A 21,825-nucleotide genomic window follows, 5' to 3' on the forward strand; every position below is an offset into this window, starting at 1 on the left:
ATAAAAAAAAATAAAAAAATAAAATATAATATAATATAATAAAATAAAATATAATAAAAAAAACAAAATTAAATAAAATATAATATAATAAAATAAAAATTAAATAAATATAATAAAATATAATAAAAGTAAATACAATTAAAATTAAATTAAATATAATAAAATAAAAATAAAATAAAATATAATAAAATAAAATAAAATAAAATATAATAAAATATAATATAATATAATAAAATAAAATAAATAAAAATAAAATAAATATAATAAAATATAATAAAAGTAAATACAATTAAAATTAAATTAAATATAATAAAATTAAAATAAAATAAAATAAAATAAAATAAAATATAATAAAATAAAATATAATATAATAAAAAAAACAAAATAAAATAAAATATAATATAATAAAATTAAATAAATAAAAATTAAATAAATATAATAAAATATAATAAAAGTAAATACAATTAAAATTAAATTAAATATAATAAAATTAAAATAAAATTAAATTAAAAAAAATAAAATAAAATAAAATAAAATAAAATAAAATAAAATAAAATATAATAAAATATAATATAATATAATATAATATAATATAATAAAATAAAATATAATATAATAAAATATAATATAATATAATATAATATAATATAATATAATATAATATAATAAAATAAATGTAGCCTAATACTCTGCACATAAGGTCAATACAATAGTGATGAAGAGGAATATTAACATCATATCTGGTTGTAATCAGACCCTCAGTGTTTCTGGTCCAACTGTAGTCCACCTCCCGGTGCCGGTTCGGGCCCGGTTCGGGTGTGTAGGCCTACTGCACTTTATGAATAATGAAAGAGAAAATGACGTAAACAATGCGGTCTCTCTGCAGCTCGGTGCTCGCTCTGGAGGCGGACTCACCGAGGAGGCGTGATGACGCGCTGGTGACGTAGATGGAGAGACGAGGATCTTTAATCCTCTGCAGCAGCAGACCAGACCAGCCGGTAACCGGAGGAGGGGGGACCGGAATGGACCGCACAGGCTCGGCAAGGATACACTGAAGGCCTGGTCTTAATACCCGTCATCATATCAACCGAGTGGAACCGAGACAAGGACCAGAAGGACCAGAAGGATCCAGAATATCTGCAGGCCAGACCTCCTCCTCTCTCCTCTCTCTTTAGAAGAGCTGGTTGAAACATATTGTTCATGCATTGGACTCGTTTAAAAGCCCAGTTGTAGCCGGCTGTCGGATACTGCGCCGGTTCTGGTTCTGGTTCCTCCCGGTGGTTTTCGCCCTTCAGCACCGGCCCCTGCTGTTCCTGTCAGCTGCTGCGCATCAGCAGAACATGCATGATGAGCCTGTGGGGGTGACAACCACGCACATACTCCCGTCGACCGAGGAACAGGACGGTACCTGCAGAACCGACACCAGAACCGGGAAATCCATCCACCGAACCGACGGTCCTCTGAGCGCATTCACACCGGATCATCATCATCAGCAGATACCAGATCAGTTCTGTCCTCCGCAGTCTGTCTGTGACCTTCAGCAGCAGCAGTCCAGTCAGCAGGCTGAGTTCGGTCACCTGCCGGTTCCGACGCACCGTGCAGCATTACGCGCATTACGCACCGCTGCAGAGCTCCATTGGAGCGGCTCTCCAGAACCAGAGGAACCGGCTGCTTCTGTGAACCAGAACAACATCCAAATGGACTCCCCCATCGTGCACCACATCAGTAACGGCAGCGGAACCGGTACCGGTACCGGTACCATGCTGTCCGGTGGTCTCAACACCGCCTTCCAGAACCTCCCGACCCAGGAGCTGCAGAGCGCCTCTCCTTCGGTACCTGGGTCTGGGTTCGGCACCCCGTGGTCCGTCCAGACCAGCTCCTCTCCACCTCCTCCTGCACCCAGCTCCATCAACCTCCACCAGATGCCCCAGCAGGACTCTGACAGCAGCTTCTACCCGGGTCTCTCCTCCTCCTCCTCCATCAACCCGGCGGCCTTCTTCCAGAGCTTCTCTCCGGTGTCGGTTAATCCGTGCTCCGGGATTAACGTGCAGAGCTTCAGCGGTTCTTTCAACGTCCCTCAGCAGCAGCAGCAGAGCCGCAGGTCCCCGGTCAGTCCTCAGATGCAGCTCCAGCAGGGAGCCTACCTGCAGCAGAGGAACAACTACAACCAACATCAGGTGAGCTGCTCTAAGGCATCACAGGATATAAAACAGCTATCCTAGTGTTCACCTTTGATCACCAGCATTAGGCCTACACATCCTTTGCAACCTATTAGAATCAAGATGTTATGTCATAATTTCAAGTTTCAAGTTTATTTGTCATATGCATTTAAAAGTACAGTGTACAGTGAAATGCTATGAAATGCATTTTACCCTGATGCTCTCTCTCAGCCCTTAAAATCTATAAATAGTACAGTTGATAAATACTACAATAAATCAGACAATACCTGAGAATACAAATTATAAAACAACCTAAAACATCCATAAAACAATCCACAGCTCTGCATTCATTTAGTGCTACTGTCCAGCAGTCTGACCGCCTGAGGGTAAAAACTGTCTCTGAGGCGAGAGGTCTGAGCTCTGATGCTCTGTAGGAGCTTCCCTGAAGGGAGATAAGAGAACAGACTATACATGCTGGATGACTTGTGTCCTGCATGATACAAAGAGCTTTCTTCCTGCAGCGAGTGGTGTAAATGTCCTGTAACTGTGGTAACGGTGATCCAATCCTTTTAGATGCTGTTTTCACTGTCCCCATCAGGAGTTTGTGGTCATATGATGTAATGTTGCCAAACCAGACCAGTATGCATCCAGTTAAGATGCTTTCTATTGTGGACCGATAGAAGTTGATGCAGGTTGCAGTGATGGTTACCACTAGGATGACCTCAGGTCAGAGAGCATCTTGTGACTCTGCAGAGATAAAAGCATATGATGCAGCCGTAGTCTTTGGAGGATCATTATATTATTATTATTATAATGCATTTGTCCTGTGTGAGGGCTGAAGGCACTATACTCTGGAGGCAAAGTGAGGGGGGGAGGTCAACAGAGGACCAACAGGGAGCATCAGTGAATCTAGCTGATTGTTCTCTGTGGTAGCTGGCAGTGGGATGCAGTCACATGGCTCTGGACCATCCCTGTCTTGTGGTCCAGTCAGTGGGAACACAAAGGCTCGCAGGGTTTGGTGTCCTCAATGGATGTTTAGCCTGTTTGGGTGAAATGGAGGCATCTAGGATCTTAGAGGTGTGTGTGTGTGTGTGTGTGTGTGTGTGTGTGTGTGTGTGTGTGTGTGTGTGGATAAAAGTAGTTGCTGGGAATCTGGTGTGTGAATTAATTTTTTATTTTTTTTTATTTTCATTTGTTATAATATTTTTATATTTCTTATTCATTTTTATTCATTTAATTTATTTTTGAAATTATTATTATTATTATTATTATTATTGTTAATACAGTTATTTGTATTACTAATAATATTATATTTTTTATTTATTTTAATTTTTTTATGTTTTATGTTCTTTAAATTATTATTATTATTTATAATATTTTATTTTTTGTTATATTTTTTATTTTAATTTTTTATTTGTTTTATTTATTTTTGAAATTATTATTATTTATAATATTTTTCCTTTTTATATTTCTTATTCATTTTTATTTGTTTTATCTGTTTTTGAAATCAATATTATTATTAATAATACAATTGTTTTTATTATTAATAATACTATAATTCTTATTTATTATAATGTTTTTATTAAAAAATATATATTTCTTATTCATTTTTAATTGTTTTATCTCTTTTTGTTTTAAAGAGATAAGAGAGATTCTCCTCCCTTGTTTTTGTTTTTGAATACTTTGTAGTATTGTAGTTTACAGTTACTATCTGTTATTATATGTTCATATTACTTTATTTGTTATGGTTTAGGTCGTTGTTGACACTTTTCTTAAGGAAACAATAAAAAGCATGATAATGTGTGTATATATATACTGTGTGTGTGTGTGTGTGTGTGTTTGTAGACAGTCAGGGGACCCTGAGGACAGAGCAGCAGCAGAGGCTCACATGAAGGTTCAGATTATGCTGTAGGAGTCTTGGGGCTGTGTGTTAGTCGCCTTCAGCCTCAGGTTTCTCATGTGATTTGCACAGTATGCGTGTGAGTGTGTGTTGCTGTTTCTCTGACCTTTAACCCCTTGCTTTGATTATGAGAGCTTTGTAAATATCCAAAGGCTTGAGACATTAAAAGGAACATTTAATGAAATGTAGCAGGAAGCAGAAATATACTTATTTTTAGATTTTTTATTATTTTGTTGTTTATTAATAAAGAAAATTTCAATGGCTCTTTTGTACAAGAGTAGAATATGTCCGTCAGGGTTAACAGCACTTGTATTATCCAGAATTTTTTTAGATAATAAAAACTATTCTTCAAGCAAAGCACGGCGCTATCTGACATCCCAGAGCTGTTGATACAAAGAGAAAAAGGATTTGAGATTGTGTGAGAAACAGGAAGTTGATTGTCCTCTGTGCACAGGATTTTCTGGTGAAAAGCACGCCAGCTTATAAGCATGATGTGATTCAGTGTGTGATATGCAGCTTAAGAGTGGACACAAGGTCCAGGTAGAGAGAGAGAGAGAGAGAGAGAGAGAGTTACACAGGCGGTGTCGCAGCACACGGGATACTTGGTATTATAGTCTTAAAGCCCTAAATCTTCTTATCTACCACCCGTCACAGGGGCAGATCAAGCTGTAGCTGACAGGGAGAAAAGAAAGGAAAGCATGAAATAATGTACACAAAGATGCAGATTTTAACCCCCTCCGTCCTCTCTCTCTCTCTCTCTCTCTCTCTCTCTCTCTCTCTCTCTCTCTCTCTGTGTGCAGCCCATGGTGAAGCAGTCTCCGTGGGGCAGCCACCAGGGTAATGGCTGGGGCTCCGGTGGGATGTCCTGGGGCCGGGACCACCGCAGAGGGAACGGCATGGGCGTACCCGGCTCCGTCAGTCACGTCTCGCCCCTGAAGAAGCCCTTCTCCAGCAACATCATCGCTCCTCCCAAGTTCCCACGCTCTGCTGGATCACTGGGGCCTAAGTCCTGGTTAGAGGAGAACATGTTCCGCACAGACGGCAACAGCAACACCTTGTTGCCCCTGCAGGTACGTGTTTGGGGTTGCGTTGGTGGGATAAGTGTTTGTTTGTTTTGTTTCTGCATTACAGTGTGAGAATGAGTCGCTCTGAAGGTGAGAACGAACTAGAAACAGAGGCATACCCAGTCAATCTGGATGAAACAGACACTAAAAAGGGAATTATGATTCTTTTATTCAGTAGAGAAACTGAAGGAAAAGGATTCTTCAGTGTGTAGATGTAAATTAGCATTTCAATCAGATGGGAGGAGCTGCAGCTGACGTGCTCTGCAGGTTTAACTAAAGGTGTAACATCGTGGGGGCTGGGCTGAATTCATTTAACATGTTGTAGGTGATAGATCTATTTCAGGTACCAAGACTGCTTTTGCTATTTCTATGCACAGCTAAAGAAAACATGAGTTAATTTTATTCCATGTTATATGTTGAGTGTTTTCTAGGAAATTGCTAGAGAGAGGTCTATCAGTGGTCATCACATGCTGCTGGATAATCTAACTATAATTAGCGGCTCTTCATTTCTTTTGTTAAGGCTCCAATAGGATCTAGATGGTCTCCATTTGGTTATGTTTTATCATATCTCACTGATTCTTTTTGTTTTCTGCTACACTGCCAATAGCAAAATCTCCATTAGCTTTCAAAATATGATTATTCTTGGACTAAAAAGTACTACCGCTCTGTGTTTTCTTTAGTGATTTTAAATTCCACCTGAGGGCTGACATCCTCTTAGTGGCTCTTTATGGTTTATTAAGATAAAATAAGATAAGATATTCCTTTATTAGTCCCACAGTGGGGTAATGTTCAGTGTACAGCAGCAAAGGGGATATATAGTGCAAAAAACAAGATGCATCTGTAAAAAAACTCAAATCAAGATACAACACAGTAAAAAACAAAAATCAAAACAAAAGTAGACAGACATATAAAATATGAACAATTTAAATGAATGCTTATGAATTATGTACATTTAATCATTGTGTTGAATGTAGCGCTGCATTAGGGCTGTACCGATATCAGATTTCATGAAAAGAACTCATGATAACGATATTATCGTGATATCTATAGAACATGTGATCAAAATCATATCAGTCAAATTCATCTTTAACTTTGTTTATTGTGCGTTTTGTCAAATGAATTACACTCAAAATACGAGTGTAGGGAGGTGTAACCATAACTGTATATATAAAATGATTTAAGAGATGCTGGATTATTTATACCATATTATCATATGTGTATTATATCAATATTTCATTTTTAAATATCACAGTTGTTGTCAATACGGGTGTATCGCGACACCCCTAGGGCTGCAGCTAATCATTATTTTCATCGCAGATTATTTTCTTGATTAATTGATTAGTTTGGTCTGTAAAATGTCAGAAAAAGGTAAAAAAAATGTGGATCAGTGTTTCCTAAAGTTCAAGATGACGTCCTCAAATGTCTTGTTTTGTCCACAACTCAAAGATATTCAGTTTACTGCCATAGAGGAGGAAAGAAACCAGAAAATATTCACATTTAAGAAGCTGGAATCAGAGAATTTTGACTTTTTTCTTAGAAAATTACTCAAACCAATTAATCGATTAACAAAATATTTGCTGATTAATTCAATAGTTGACACTAATTAATTAATGAATAATTGCAGCTCTAGTCATAAAAGAAAGAGTCTTTTGCCATTCCTTGAATTTGTCCGACGATTTCAGCGTTGACTCTTACCGACAGGAGTCTCTGAATCTTTGTTTAAATGACTCCACGCACGTCAAGGCATCAACAGAAGAGGTTGAATAGACACAGATTGTGTGTAATACATCGAGACAAAAAGGCATCGAGACATGACTAAGCTGTTGCACATTGTTCTCAGAACAGTTTGTGGTTAAAACTTCTGTTGACTTTTGTTTAAAACTGTCTGGAGAGATGAGGCAGATTATTCCAAGACCAAGGGCCATAATAAAATAAACTCCTGGGGATTCAGGAAATAATAATGTCTCCTAATGTGCTGAACACTGTATTTCTTCATAAAAAGAGACTATCACAGAGTTATAATGTTTTTTTATTAAGGAGACATTTAATAAAAGCCATGAAACTGCAAACGTGGTTAATAAATTAAATGTAATGTGTCCGAATATGTTGAATTCATACATTAATTCTTAGAATGATGGCACATTTTAATGGCCGCTAACAGAAAAGATATTAATTTCTCTGACTCACTCTGACTAGAATAATGATGTCACCTAAATAATGCTGTCACCAAACGGTATTCCTGTTGCTATGAGCTCAAGTTATTAATGATATCAGTGCCAAGAAGTGCAACGCTTCCTATTCCAGGAAACAGGCCTGACTCCGTGGATTGTTCATTTCCATAAACAGTCCTGGAATTTTTCAGATTCCAGGACTTTTCCTTCCTCCCTTCCTTCCTCTCTGTTTAATGTTTGGCAGTCGGTGACACATCAGCTGTGTCATGTTTTAGACGTCGCTCAGAAGTAGACCATTTCTTAAATTATACAGCCGTTTTGTACCGCTAATGCGTATCATCACCCTGAAACACTAGATTCTTAAAGTTAAAGAGAATATCCATCCAACACCATGATTCCCACAGCCGTGGGTTAACCTTTACAGTGTTGTTAGAAAAATCTAGATCAAACTTAAATCAAAGGGACACACCATGGGTATGTGGTACACGCAGGCTAAAGAGTCCGTTGTCCATGCAAAGTTTGTGTTTCTTATGATTTATTTCTCCTAAAACAAGCAAATGAATGAACAAAGAAACCACAGCTATACTGTAGCTGCCTCTCCATAGACCCACCCAGGTGCATGCTGGTCCTATACCTGCCTACCTACATATATAACTGCAGGTGCCCAATTCACAAACAAAACAAAACACTAATTACACAAAATATACTATTGAAAAATCTAATCTAAATAAAGCAAACATCTGGAATAATCAATCAAACAATACTACTTAGTATTAGTAAAACAACAACTAAATACTATCAATGAATAAATAGCTCCTACGTGTCTTACAATCTCCTCCCGATCCATAATGGCAAAGGAGTGAAGTTTTTTTGTGGACACATCCAGTTCCAAAGTCCATCCATCCATCCAAAGTGGAAACTCCTCCGATTTTACACATCAGAGTCCGTTTACAGATGTTCTAGGAAGAGTCCTACTGAATATGTGGGAAACGTTGTATAAAGCGTCTTGTGGCTCCAGTCTGATAAATTGCCTCTAATGATGTTACTTAAGTCAGTGTCGGACTACAAGTCTGAAAGAAATCTGAAGGTGTGGAGTTAGAAAGAAGTGAGTTAACCAGACGTCTGTAGCTCGCTGCTCATCTCTGCTCGAGGCCAGCGGCTCGAGGCTACATTAACCGCTACTATCAACAACCATAGAATATTCACAGTTTTCATAATCCGGTTGAAATTCATATCCATTCATTTAACGTTTGAAGATCTAATCACCACTAAAGCGTTTGTCATGCAAGAGAGCCAATAAAAACAAATGAAATGGTCAAAGATGTCATATTGACATTTAAACCGTGTTGGTTGATTCACAGCATCAACTCATGCATTGAGTAACAACTCATGCATTGAGGAACAACTCATGCATTGAGGAACAACTCATGCATTGAGTAACAACTCATGCATTGAGGAACAACTCATGCATTGAGGAACAACTCATGCATTGAGGAACAACTCATGCATTGAGTAACAACTCATGCATTGAGGAACAACTCATGCATTGAGGAACAACTCATGCATTGAGGAACATGCAAGAAAACATTCCACCTAAGAGTTGCCGGTAGCCTTTGAGCAGCACAGTGAATTAAATAATGTTTTATTGGTCTTTAGATGGCTGTTAACTAGTAAAGATGAAAATGCAGCAAAAAATCCTTTCATTTTTAGTTTTTAATGTATGTAAATATTCCAAACAACCAGCCAGACAACGATAGAACAATGTTAAAAACAGTTACATTCAAGAGCGGAGTAGTTTGTAGTCATTGTGCGCTTCGGTACTTAAACAAATAGCACTACACCCCTGGTAAAAACACACCACATGGGTAATGTAGGCGACAGGTTTTGACGAAGAAGAAGAATGCGTGGAATAAAAAAAGAGTATATCTCTGACTCTGGTTCTGGCTGTGCTGCATCGATTTTGATCCTTTTAATTCAAACTGTCCATCGTGAGTCCGACAATGTTTGAGGAGTCCTAAATCAGTGGAGCGCTAATTTATGTTCTTCTGGAAACCATGACTTGTCTTGAAAATGACTCATTGACTACAAGAAAAGTCTGGCAACCCTTTTAGGATCAATCAATTCTAATTCAATTCTCTGCAATGCCATCTAATACAACTCTTCATTCTCTGCTGTCACTACTAAACTAACACATGGGAAAGCAAGCGAAAGCATATTAGGCAACCTACAATGTGTCACTATCAGAGTATGAACTGACCTTTACTCTGCACTATGTTGGGTGTGTTAGGTAGGACAGACTAGTCACCAGAATATTACCATCGGAGCGCGTCATAGAAGTGTCTCAGTGGCCCGTTGATGAGCTCATAACCTCCATCTCAGCTCTGCAGCTAAATGCCACTCCTGGTTTTGGTTTCCATTCTCTCTCTCCGTCTGTCCGTCTGTCAGTCTCTGGGAACGAGTCCAGAGGTCCCGGGTACTCCGTCCTCCTATAGGCCGCTCACAAATATACCTTCAGACCCCTGAAGTGAATAAATACGGAAAGAATGTTAATCCAAGCGTGAGCTACTGATTCTCTGAAATCTCTTCCACGTTAAGCCCAATACCCACACTACTCCAGAGGCTTTATTATTATTCATAAGCCAAATCACAAAAGTGTGTTAGAAGCGTGAGGACACGTTTGTTTTGTCAGCTCTGGTGATGTAAAACTATATGACACCTGTGTGTTTCAGGACCGCACCAGAATGTACGACAGTCTGAACATGCACTCTCTGGAGAGCTCTCTGATCGACATCATGCGAGCCGAGCAGGATCCCATGAAAGGTGAGATTTCCCCTTTTTTTATCTACGTTTGGTGGGGGTGGGGGGGTGATCGTGTTCGGTGAGGACGCCTGGCATCGGTGCCGGGAAGTGACGGGCCCACTGCTCCCAGAGCTGTGTTGTTTTTCCACACCGCAGCTTATTTTCTCCCCGCTGAGAGCTTAATACTTCTCCCACCAGCTGCACATTTACAGTACATGACCTTCCAGCTCTGATCCTGTTGCTACTTAACCTGAGCAGCACACAGAGCTGAGGGCGGAGGAGTGGAGGAGGGAGGTGACCGCACTTTTTATTCTGCCGTGTATATCTCTAGATGATTTCAGACATGTGCAATATCACACGACTTATCATTTATAAACTAAGGAGGTTTCTTTTGAAGTGCTGTAAGCAGAGACTGTACGGTAGTGTGACACTGGCCTCAGCTGCTGGACATCAGAGGAGCAGTGTCAAATAACCCTCCTCTCCTAGAGACGGCCTCACAGGACAGCTACACTTTCACTTTTAAAACATGACCCAGAATAACAACGTTGGTGAAACCTCACCATGCATACAGCTGTTATTTGTTGGTATATGTGGAAAAGCACCAAAATCCTTGAGCAGGTTTGGTTATTTGTAGTCTCCATTAAAGGGTATTTTTCAACCTGGACCTGTTTTCCCATGTTCTTGTGTCTAACTGACTCATAGCGACAACATTTGTGAGATTGGTCCAGTATTGAGGGAGAGCGCTGTAGACGGCAGCTGCTCACGGGCTGCGATACGGTGCTGTCGGGACAAGCTGTCACTGTCATTTACTGATCCAGTAAGGGCGTTTTCACAAGCAATAGTCCGTTTGGCTAGTCCGATGCAGAGAATTGATTCTTTTGGTTAGAGTTTTATTAAATCTGGTTCGCATTAAAGCGGAAAATAAATTTGGCGAGGGTGTGTACGCCGTCTCGAGAGCCGCCACTCTTCCACTTCTATGCAGGGAGTCGCAGACTTTTGAAAAATGCTTTTGAAGTTCTTTGGCTGGACCGCAGAGGGTGGAGGTACAGGATTGATCGGCCGAGTGTTGGAGTTTCCTCATTGGCCGTTGCTCTTTCAAAATGAAAAGGCGGGGAACAGTCCTTTATGTAAATGAGCCCCGTCCAGCGTGGCGCGTCCGGCTCATGAAACTTGGACCAAGCTGTGAAACTGGGCAATCTAGTTCTAAAATGAAACCAAACTCAGCAGTGACATCACCGCCTATTTCTCTCTTAAAATGTTTCCAGAAGTAGATTTTGGTGGATTGTTTAGACGGAATAACAGAAAGTTTACGAGCAGGCCGCCGTGTTGTTTCCTGTTTGAAAACCAGGGACCAATCGGGTGCATCACTTGAGTGGAGCAACGCGTCCCCTATTGTCCTCGCCGGACCTGGTGGACATGTACCGCTCACAGTCACTATTTTTATGGACTTCATTTATGATATTCTGTGTGTTCTCTTCGGCCCAGAGGTCAAAGCAAACATGTCAGAAGAAGTGGAACCACATCAGGGGTTGATTAAGATGTTGGCTCGTGAAAACGCTCTTAAAGTGCTTGTTGTTTTGTTGTTTTGTTATTCTAAGCTTCTGATATTATGGAAAGAATCTCGCTCAAAGAGAAGTCTCCTTCTGAAATCTGGTGAGGTGACGTGTTGCCGGATGACAGCGGTGGAATAGTGGAATACATCCATGGTGGAAATAAGAGTTTGTTGTGTTGGAGAACAGAAAGCGTAGCTTAGCGTTATCTAAAAGATTTTCAATGACATGGCTGATTATTTAGATGATTTCCACAATGTGGACGAGGCCTTTGAATTCGTATTTATCTGAGACAGAGTATACGGATATTCAGATTTTGCCTTGAGCGGGACTTGGACACAATAACAAACAGACCGGATCAAGAGAAAGGTCAGAAAAAGGTTTTATTTCTCTGTAGGGTCCTTTCTATGATGTTGTCAGACACTTATAATAACAATCTGAGCCTGTCAGTGGCAAAAACAAGCCCTTTATGTGGACCTAATGTTACATTGATGCTGCTCACTTGCCCTCACAGGTCATTTAGCGGCTGCCGCTTACAGAGCTCTCCCTCAATACTGGAGCAGTTTCAGAAAGTGTTGTCCCCATTAGACACGAAAAAATGGGAAAATAGATTCCAGGTTGAAAAACTGAAGTCACCCTTTAAGACCTCGTTAATATCAGGACTCAACCCGTGCCCTTGTTTCTCGGGTGAGTTTCTTGTTTTCTCTGCCGGAGCAGATGGAGAGGACATGGACCAGTGTGCACAGCAGAGACGACGAGGATCTGGACTAATTTTAGATGTGATCACACTTTCACACACTGTGTATGACAGCCAAGAGAGGAGACGGGAGGGAGGGAGGGAGGCTCTGCCTTTTATAGCACTGACATGGCTGACACAACAGTGTACAGTTTTCTGACCTCATGAACCAGAAAATATCGTGCTGCAAGTTCATATTTGAAATAATTATTGTTTTCTGTTTTTAACAGCACTTTCTGGTGCTATTTAACATTTAAAGCTACGATGTAGAATTTGATCATTTCTGATTTTGGTGCCACCGGCAGCAGCACATACCCATGTCCTGATTGTCAGAATGAACGGCTAAATACACACAGTCTCGACCATTTCACCTGCTATTGTCTAATTTTTCCACAAACTAAATCTTATGCCATCCAAATAATCTAAAACATGCTGTAATCACATAAAAAATCTAAATTTAAAGGGACTATTTGTAACTTTCAGAAATGCTTGTTAACAGCGACACCTGTGGCCGTTAAGTCAACGAAAGTCAGCGTCGGGCTGGCGCTTGTGCTCGCTCTAAATAGACATGAACGAGCATCGCTCCAAACAGTGAGGCGACACACGTCAGCTAAAACCACAATATCACTCTGCTTGGCAGTAATGTTAGCTGACCAGATGAAGGTCTCTCCATGAATCAATGCTGATATAGTGTTGGCTTTTCCTGCCCCAGCGCAGCGGGGCTCCGCAGCGTGTCTCCCTGCTCTCTCCGCCCGCAGACGGAGTGAACAGTGGAGACACCGGCACCCGGTCGGTAACGAGACAATAACGTAGCGGCAGCATTTATTTCTGCACAAACGTCCACTGTACTATATTCTATATTCACTAGATATTCTCAGAGCTAAACTAACTCTTCTGCAGTGTGGAGTGAGCGCGCGTTCACGTCTAGGTGGAGGTCGAGGTGGAGGCAAGCAGGCAGCGGAGCAGAGGCAGCGGCCACACGCGAGCATGCATATGCGAGCGCGCATGTGTCCCGACCCGGTACATTTATACGCTTAAAAAGTTACAAACAGTCCCTTTAACATTTGTATATAAATGAAAAAAAAGTCGCTTATCTGCAGGAAGGACATACAGATGTGTTAAAAATGACTTATGAAGAACAAACATCAGAGATCATAAAGGGATCACAAACACAAATAGACGAACAAAAAAATTACAATCTAACATAAATATGATTGAAATTAGGGATGCAACTAATGATTATTTTAATTACTGATTAACATAACAAATACTTTTTTATATCTAATCTTTTGGTCTATAAAATGTCAGGGAAAAGTGGAAAATGTCCACCATAATTGTTTTGTCCGACCAACAATTTTTTGATTTGATTTTGTTTGGGGAAATTTAATATTTGCATTTTAGAAGATGACTTAGTGGTGCTTCAAGACTTTCAACCAGGAGACCGCTGTTCGTGTCCCGTGTAAAACCAAAAGTGACGTTGTCTTATTTTGTCACGTCAGTCATATGAGTCACATGAGTCGTTAGTATCGTTATCTCTGTGAGTCACTAGTCAGTGATGTTAACGTCAACCACGACTGTTTCCTAACCCTATACTAAGTGGTTGTGTTACCTAAACCTAACTTCCTGTGAAAACTGAAGTTTATTTTGCATTACTATGCATGTAACGGAGCGTATATTGACACGCCGTCCCCGGTCCGTCCAAAAGTAACGCAAGAGGGGTAGAGGACCCGCTCCCTATGTAAATATAAACGGCTCATTCTAAGGTAACGAAAACACAACAATTCTTATTATCAGGTGATTATACACTAAAGAAAATATAGTTATTGATATTATATTCAATTTCTGCCAATAGATCCCTTTAAATGCGACACACTGTTCCTTTAAAACTGAAAAGGAAATGATCCGTTTTGTCTAAAGACTCTTATCTAACTGTTGATGAAGACAAAGGAAGTGTTTCATTCTGTGTTCTGGTAATAAGAACTCAAGGTGTCTGTGAGGATGAGGAGAGTTTTGTTCCTTCTGCTGACAGTCGTCCTCGCTGTAGACATGTGAGAAGGCTGTTACACATTCACAGGGAGGATCTGTGGTTATATACTGTGTGTGTGTGTGTGTGTGTGTGCGTGGCCTCGCCCTGTCCTCTCCATCTGCTCAGTGTCTCATCCCTGTTTCTGTGTGTTTCTCATGTCAGGCCGTGTGGGATGCCCTAACCCCGGGGCCGACGGCCTCCTCATGCTCAATGGTAATTATCTCTGAGCACCGTCTCCCTGCAGCTTTACATCCACATGTGGAGCAAATTATCATCCCATTTTCAGAAAACTGCCAAAAGAATATAAGCGAATTAATGCAGCAGCTTCAGTTTAAATCACACGCCTTATGTTCATCATGAGTCATTCGCTGAGTCGCACTTTTTGGCTTTTATCGATACGCCAACTTTTCCAGCTCAGCCAAGCGTAATATTCTGAGCTGTTTTCTAATTTCCTGCGTTTCAATCCAGATGTTTTCATGCACAAATTGAAAATGTGCATGAAAAAAAGTGGATGGAAACGTACCTTGTGTCTCCACCTCTCATGATGCTTCCACTGTTACCTCATTAGACGCTCTCACCAGACTCTCAGTGATATAATAGGGTCCCACTGGTCTAGGTCACTGGTTCCCAACCTGGGGGGGTCCCTCGCCAAATCTTTGCTGGGGGTTCACGAGGCCTTCTTGATTTTAAGGGCTATAAAGACAACTTTTTTTTATATACATACAGTTGATCTACAGTATATCTCAACATTTCATTCATTTCTGTGAAGAAAACAAGGTAAATTGTTATTATTATTTGAGATATAAACACTCAGAATTCATCCAAATCGCTCGTTTTACACATAGAATGTATATAAGAAGTGGACGTAGTCACCGTGACGTCACCCATTGGTTTGTGGACTACGGGTTTGAAGCCTCGAGTTCGGCGTGTTGGCCGTTGTCATCTTGTATTTTTGCAACCAGAAGTGACACAAGAGGGTGGAGCTAAGTACAACCAAACGCTGAATAAGACATTTTTAGGCGACCAAAAATGTTATAATTTTTACTTTCATGAAGTGAAAACACACTGTGAGAGTTAAAGTTCTAAGACGAAAACAAGGACAACTCCCAGACCGGACAACGCCGTGGTAGCGACCTGTCAATCACAAGGTAGCCCCGCCCTAAAGCATCCCCTGCTTTATGGTTTACCTGACTCTAAATGGGACCATAATTTACTAAATGAACATCATGCTGTACTGAAGAAGACTTGAAACTAGCGATTGAGACCATAAACTCATGTTTACAATGTTTACTGAGGTAATAAATCAAGTGAGAAGTAGGCTCATTTTCTCATTGACTTCTATACAACCAGAGGAGTCGCCTCCTGATTTTACACAAACTTCACTTCACTATTTGGGTTAGAATATGTCACTTGTCACACACAAAAGGTTGGGAGCCAGTGTACTATAGAGGTGACTTGTGGCGGGTCTGGTGTAGAGAAGAGAATATCTATTTCTTCATCTGTTTTTTATGTTCTTTTCACAAATCTATACAGTATATTTACATACTGTACATGTGTCTGTAGTGCCACTGTGGGCTCTATAAACACCGTTGTATTTTACGTTTCTTAACCTTCAGTGAAGCATTTTCAAACCTCCCGATTCCCTCTGGTTTACAGTCCTAAAGCTTTGTGATGGCGCTCACATGATGAGGAGCATTCCCATTGTGATACGAACTCATCTGACGACTTTGAATGCACCACAAACAGGACTTTGTTACACCCTTTCATTAACATGTACATTTTCAGTGCCACTAATTAGAGTAATTGCAGCCCTGCAGCCTCTCATGTGGACACACGTCACGCTGGTGTCAAAAATAAGATCTTGTTTTATACTAGTGTCTCTCAGCGGGACACAGATCTGGGTCAGACAGCGTCTTTTAATCACTGCTAGCGTGTTTTTTATTGTCTCTGGTATTCGCCGTTTCCTCCTGAGACCCAGCAGACATCAGCTCTTCATTTTCGTCCAGTTTTTGTCTCTCGTCTCTGAGGCCGAACGTGTTGCTGAGACGAGCCTTGTTGTCTCTGACGGAGGACATCCAGGGCTTCAAAGTGACGTAACATGTGTGGAGTTGGTTTTCCAAATGGCTTCAATCAGATCTGGCACATTGTAGAGAAAGAAGAAAGTTGTCTAAGGAGAAGTTAAATGAGATTTCAGAGCAAATGGAAGAGTATAAATGTTGTTCTGGGTCTCAGGAGGATGTAAGCTCAGCTGTTTAAAGTCAGTTTGGTTCATTTCTTTCTATGATCGACAGCTTATTTGACTAAATTGATAGATGGTTGTGTAAAGAGGTCATGAGATAACTCTGCAGAGGTTAAATATACCTTTTTGAGAATGTGTGCACCGCTGAAACTTGTACTCTTGTACTTTTCTACATGCAGCCAGGAGCTATGGGAGACGTCGAGGTAAACTTTCTGCAACACGTCTGTGGCTTATTCTCTTGTGGCATGCTTTACTGCTTGAATGGATACCAAACTGAGGCCTCAAGTCTGGAGGCAGAATTCAAATTATCTTTCTGCTTCTAAATTCAGGACCACATCTTTGTTGTTTTTTGCAGCGTTGTTATACAATCGTTAAACTTTGCTATCAAAAAATATAACAGAAACACTTAATGGTTGTTTTGTTTTCGTATCCAGACATGCATGATGTCAAGGGTTTCAGGTTTGGTCCCCTTTATCTGAAGCACTGTGGCAGTTGTGCCTCCGATCTATGGAACCCCAAAGTCTAGTTTAAAGGTCCCATATTGTAAAAAGTGAGATGTCTTTTATATTATACAGAAGGTTTAAGTCGTATATAAACACTGTGAAACTATCAAAACGCTCAATCCATTGGAGAAATACACACATCCCGTATTCAGAAACTGTGCTTTTGAAACAAGCTGTCTGTAACTTTGTGATGTCACAAATACACACTCTATAGACCATTACACAGTTTTAAATGTAAACATTACACTAAATGTGTCCCAGTTTAGTTCCGGTTGCAGCGTATGTGAATAAAATCAGCTGACAGGATGTAAACATGGATCTCAAGCTGTTGCCTAGCAACGCAATTCTGTTTAAATGCGCTAAAACGGAGCGTTTCAGACAGAGGGTAAACACAGGCATGTTCAGGCAGACAGTATGAGGAAAATAAAGTGTTTTTTGAACATTAGAGCGTATAAACATGTTCTAGTAGAAACCCAAAATACAAATATAAATATGAAATGAGCACGATATGGGTCCTTTAATATTAAAGAAATAAAGAGACAATATGAAATAAATATTCATATGAGTAAATTGTGTAAAATATATTTATATGAGCCAAGTTTTGTGTGAATAAAAATGTGACAAAAGTGACATGAAATAAATGTGAAGAGACTCTTGGTAAAGAGCGTTTTGCATATAAAATAAGAAAATATATATATATAAAAACTTCTAATATTAATAAAAATGAACTCCTATAACTATTTAATAATTTCTTAAAATATTTCTGTTTCATTTACATATTTTATACAATTCATTCATATGACTATTTTATAATATATGAAATATTAATTTATTTTGTATATGTATCTGTTGTCGTTTGTATTTTTAATTGCCCATGTCTGTTTTTGATATGCTTTATTTTATAGTTTTTGTAACGTTGTAATGGCGTGCTATCTTTGCCAGGTCTCCCTCAAAAAAGAGATTTTAATCTCGAGGGACTTCCTGTTTAAATAAAATAAATAAACTCAACATATTTATGTATTTAATACTGGAACACTTTGGGGCTCCATTCTGCTCTGCGATGTTATTAACAGCTTTGTTCCACACCTGCTTCACCCGCCACGCCGCTCAGAGTGGAGCACACATGATGGCGTGTCTCCGTCTCAGACCTGTAAAAACTAAATTGAACATAATCCTCTCTTTAAGCTGGTGCTTTTGTCTCACAACCACTCAGCGTGAAACTGCAGTAAAAAGCAGAAACATTAATCTATAGACTGCCTCTCTTCTGGATGTGTTGCTGTCACAGCAGATTAGATAAAGGAGAGGTTTTAGGTACATGTTTATTTACTGAAGCTTTAACTGCCTGTTTGTCTCCACCAGGCCGCTCCTCCCTCTTCCCCATTGATGACAATCTCCTCGACGACGGCCACGGCAACCAGGGCGTCCCCGGAGTCCACGGCTCCCCCAACTGTTACCCCCACCAGAACGGGGAGCGCATCGAGCGCTTCTCCCGCAAGGTGTTTGTGGGAGGTTTGCCTCCTGACATAGACGAAGGTGAGGAGGATAACACCTCAGTCGCTTCTTCTGTTCTATCACGTATCTGTCCTGTTCTTCACCTGTCTGCTGTTTCATTTTCCCCCCTCAGATGAAATAACCTCAAGCTTCCGCCGCTTTGGTCACCTGGTGGTGGACTGGCCACACAAAGCAGAGAGCAAGTCCTACTTTCCACCTAAAGGTACTGACAAAAGCCTCCATAATAAACATGGCTGCAACACAGTCTTTATTTCTATGTGCACACACTGATGCTGATGCTGTGGATGTGTGTTTCCTAGGTTACGCGTTCCTGCTGTTCCAGGAGGAGAGCTCAGTTCAGGCTCTGATTGAAGCCTGCATGGAGGAGGACGGGAAGCTCTACCTGTGTGTCTCCAGCCCCACCATCAAGGACAAACCCGTGAGTCCAGCAGCACCATGAACAGACACAGCTATGCTATCATTTCATTTGGATTTTTCCTTAATAAAGAGAGAGAGGATTTAAAGTTGAATTTGATTTTAACTCCAGGTGCAAATTCGACCGTGGAACCTGAGCGACAGTGACTTTGTGATGGACGGATCTCAGCCCCTCGATCCTCGCAAGACCATCTTTGTGGGAGGCGTCCCTCGCCCCCTGAGAGCAAGTAAGTACACACAATCTTTTTCTTTTTGAGCAATTTCAGATCAGTTTTCTATTCAGGAATTACTTTAGATTCAGACTTAGTGTATGATATATTCAGTGAAATTATGCACACAAAAAAAAGACAAGAAAAATAGAACGGTACATAGTGATGATAAAATTTAAAAAAGGACAAGGAATCCAAAATTCATTAATAAAAAGACAACATAAAAATTAAAAATACATAAATAAATTAAAAATAGTAGGCTATTGTATTTATTAAAAATAAATAAAAAATAAAAAACTTGCAGGGCAGAGACTGATGTATTAAGGCTAATTCTTCTAATTTCTCTTATATTATTTATTTATTAACAAGTGGTACAATACTGTATAATATATTCAGTGACATATTATGTACACAAAAAAACAAGAAAAAACAGAACAGTACACATAGTGATAATACAATTTTAAAAAGAACAACATACAGTAAATTAGAAAAAAAAATATTCAAATAAAAAAAAGACAAGATTTAAAAAGAAATTAAAAGAAAGACATTTTTAAAAAGTAGGTAATCGTATAAAAATCATATAAAAATACTAACTTTGGAGGGCAGAGAGAGATGTATTAAGCGAACATGGCTAATTCTAAATAAATGTATTATTATAATTTTGACTTTTTAATGTTTTTTTTATTTTACTTTGTTTATTGTGATTTTTAACAAGTGGTACAATACTGTATGATATATTCAGTGACATATTATGTACACAAAAAAGACAAGAAGAAACAGAACGGTACATAGTGATAATAAAATAAAAAAGGACAAGGAATCCAAAATTCATAAATAAAAAGACAACATAAAAAAAATATTTTTAAAATACATAAATAAATTAAAAATAGTAGGCGATCGTATTTGTAAAAAAAAAAAAAAATACTAACTTTGCAGGGCAGAGAGAGATGTATTATGCAAGCATGGTTTATTCTGACTTTTTAATGTTTTTTTTATTTTACTTTGTTTATTGTGATTTTTAACAAGTGGTACAATACTGTATGATATATTCAGTGACATATTATGTACACAAAAAAGGATAAGAAAAAACAGAAAGGTACATAGTGATAATAGAATAAAAAAGGACAACATACATAAAAAATTAAATCCAAAATAAATGAATAAAAAGACAAGATTATAAAACTAAATAAATAAATAAATATAAAAAAATAATAGGCTATCATATTTTGTATAAAATAAATAAAATAAATAAAATAAATAAAATAAATAAAATAAATAAAATAAAAATTCTACAACAAGAGTCTGACAGCTTCTCCCCCTTTGTCTAGTTGAGCTGGCCATGATCATGGACCGTCTCTACGGCGGCGTCTGCTACGCCGGCATTGACACCGACCCGGAGCTCAAGTACCCCAAGGGGGCGGGGCGAGTGGCCTTCTCCAATCAGCAGAGTTACATCGCTGCCATCAGCGCCAGATTCGTCCAGCTGCAGCACGGAGACATTGACAAGCGGGTACAGCCTCCCCTTCAATAACTGTTCACAAAGTCCCCTATTTCTCAGAATGACTCAGTCACCATTAGGACGTGTCATTCACATAATTTGTGAATGCAAGTGTGTGTGTGTGTGTGTGTGTGTGTGACGAGCAGCAGCTTGTTGCTATGGTGAGCGAAAGCTTATTAGTGCTGATTGAATTATCTTCCTCCCCAGTCCCTGCTGCTGTAAGCCCTTCATGCCTTTCATGAACACATCATCATATGTTTTCCTGTATGTATTTGTGTCTTCTGCAGGTGGAGGTGAAGCCGTACGTCCTGGATGACCAGCTGTGTGATGAGTGTCAGGGTGCACGCTGTGGAGGCAAATTCGCTCCCTTCTTCTGCGCCAACGTCACCTGTCTGCAGTACTACTGCGAGTTCTGCTGGGCCAACATCCACTCCCGCGCCGGGCGAGAGTTTCACAAGCCGCTGGTCAAAGAGGGAGCGGACCGCCCACGCCAGATCCACTTCCGCTGGAACTAGAGGTGCGACCACGACCGCGGTGACACAGTCAGAGGGAAGGGAAGCAAAACCCCCGGCTAACAGGAAAAGAGGGCATCGCTCTGCCTCTCCTGCTCTCCTAAGCTATCAGTATAATCCAGTACGTAACACTATACAGTATATACTATAATATATATATATCTATATATCTTTTGTAGCAGCCAAACACCACAAGCCTCAGTTTTTCACCAAAACCCCCCTCACATCTCAGGCTCTGACAACTCTTTTGTGGTACTTTCATCTTTTTCTAAGAGGAGATTTAAAAAAGAGATTGATTTTTGTAGGTTTTTTTATTATTATTATTTTTGTATGTGAGATTTAAAAGTAGATAATGGGAATGTTTTTTTGCATGGGGGCAGCTCGTCTGTCTGTTTGTCTGCTGCTATAGCCGCCACCCCGACAGTGCGTGTATAGAGCACACTTGTTTCTGGGAAAACCTTGATTCTCTAAACATCGACGCCTGCCCCAGGTCATTAACCAAAGGTAGCAAACAAAAGAGATAGGAAATTGAC

General features: G+C 39.7%; 1 protein-coding gene across 4 annotated transcripts; it reads left to right on the plus strand.

Moving 5' to 3' along the window:
• The first annotated feature begins 988 nt into the window (after nt 1–988).
• cpeb2 (cytoplasmic polyadenylation element binding protein 2) lies at nt 989–21,467 on the plus strand. Of its 4 annotated transcripts, XM_074634533.1 has the most exons (11): nt 989–2,177; nt 4,860–5,129; nt 10,024–10,114; nt 14,568–14,618; nt 16,824–16,847; nt 18,507–18,680; nt 18,772–18,861; nt 18,959–19,077; nt 19,186–19,300; nt 20,611–20,792; nt 21,068–21,451. In XM_074634533.1, exons 1-11 carry the CDS (start codon nt 1,341–1,343, stop codon nt 21,293–21,295), a joined length of 2,181 nt encoding a protein of 726 aa, XP_074490634.1. In that variant the 5' UTR covers nt 989–1,340; the 3' UTR covers nt 21,296–21,451. The 4 variants fall into 4 exon arrangements, with proteins under 4 accessions (XP_074490634.1, XP_074490635.1, XP_074490636.1 ...); XM_074634534.1 differs by lacking the exon at nt 16,824–16,847; XM_074634535.1 differs by lacking the exon at nt 14,568–14,618.
• Nucleotides 21,468–21,825: the final 358 nt, after the last annotated feature.

The sequence above is a fragment of the Sebastes fasciatus genome, chromosome 5 (genome assembly GCF_043250625.1).
Source record: "Sebastes fasciatus isolate fSebFas1 chromosome 5, fSebFas1.pri, whole genome shotgun sequence".
Lineage (NCBI taxonomy): Eukaryota > Metazoa > Chordata > Actinopteri > Perciformes > Sebastidae > Sebastes > Sebastes fasciatus.

What these genes read in the sequence shown, in the direction of transcription:
- cpeb2 (XM_074634533.1), top strand. Translation starts at nt 1,341, where the DNA reads ATGCATGATGAGCCTGTGGGGGTGACAACCACGCACATACTCCCGTCG. An exon ending in GAGCTATGGGAGACGTCGAG is followed by an intron (nt 16,848 to 18,506) that starts GTAAACTTTCTG and finishes TGTCTCCACCAG; the next exon opens with GCCGCTCCTCCCTCTTCCCC. An exon ending in CCCTCGCCCCCTGAGAGCAA is followed by an intron (nt 19,301 to 20,610) that starts GTAAGTACACAC and finishes CCCTTTGTCTAG; the next exon opens with TTGAGCTGGCCATGATCATG.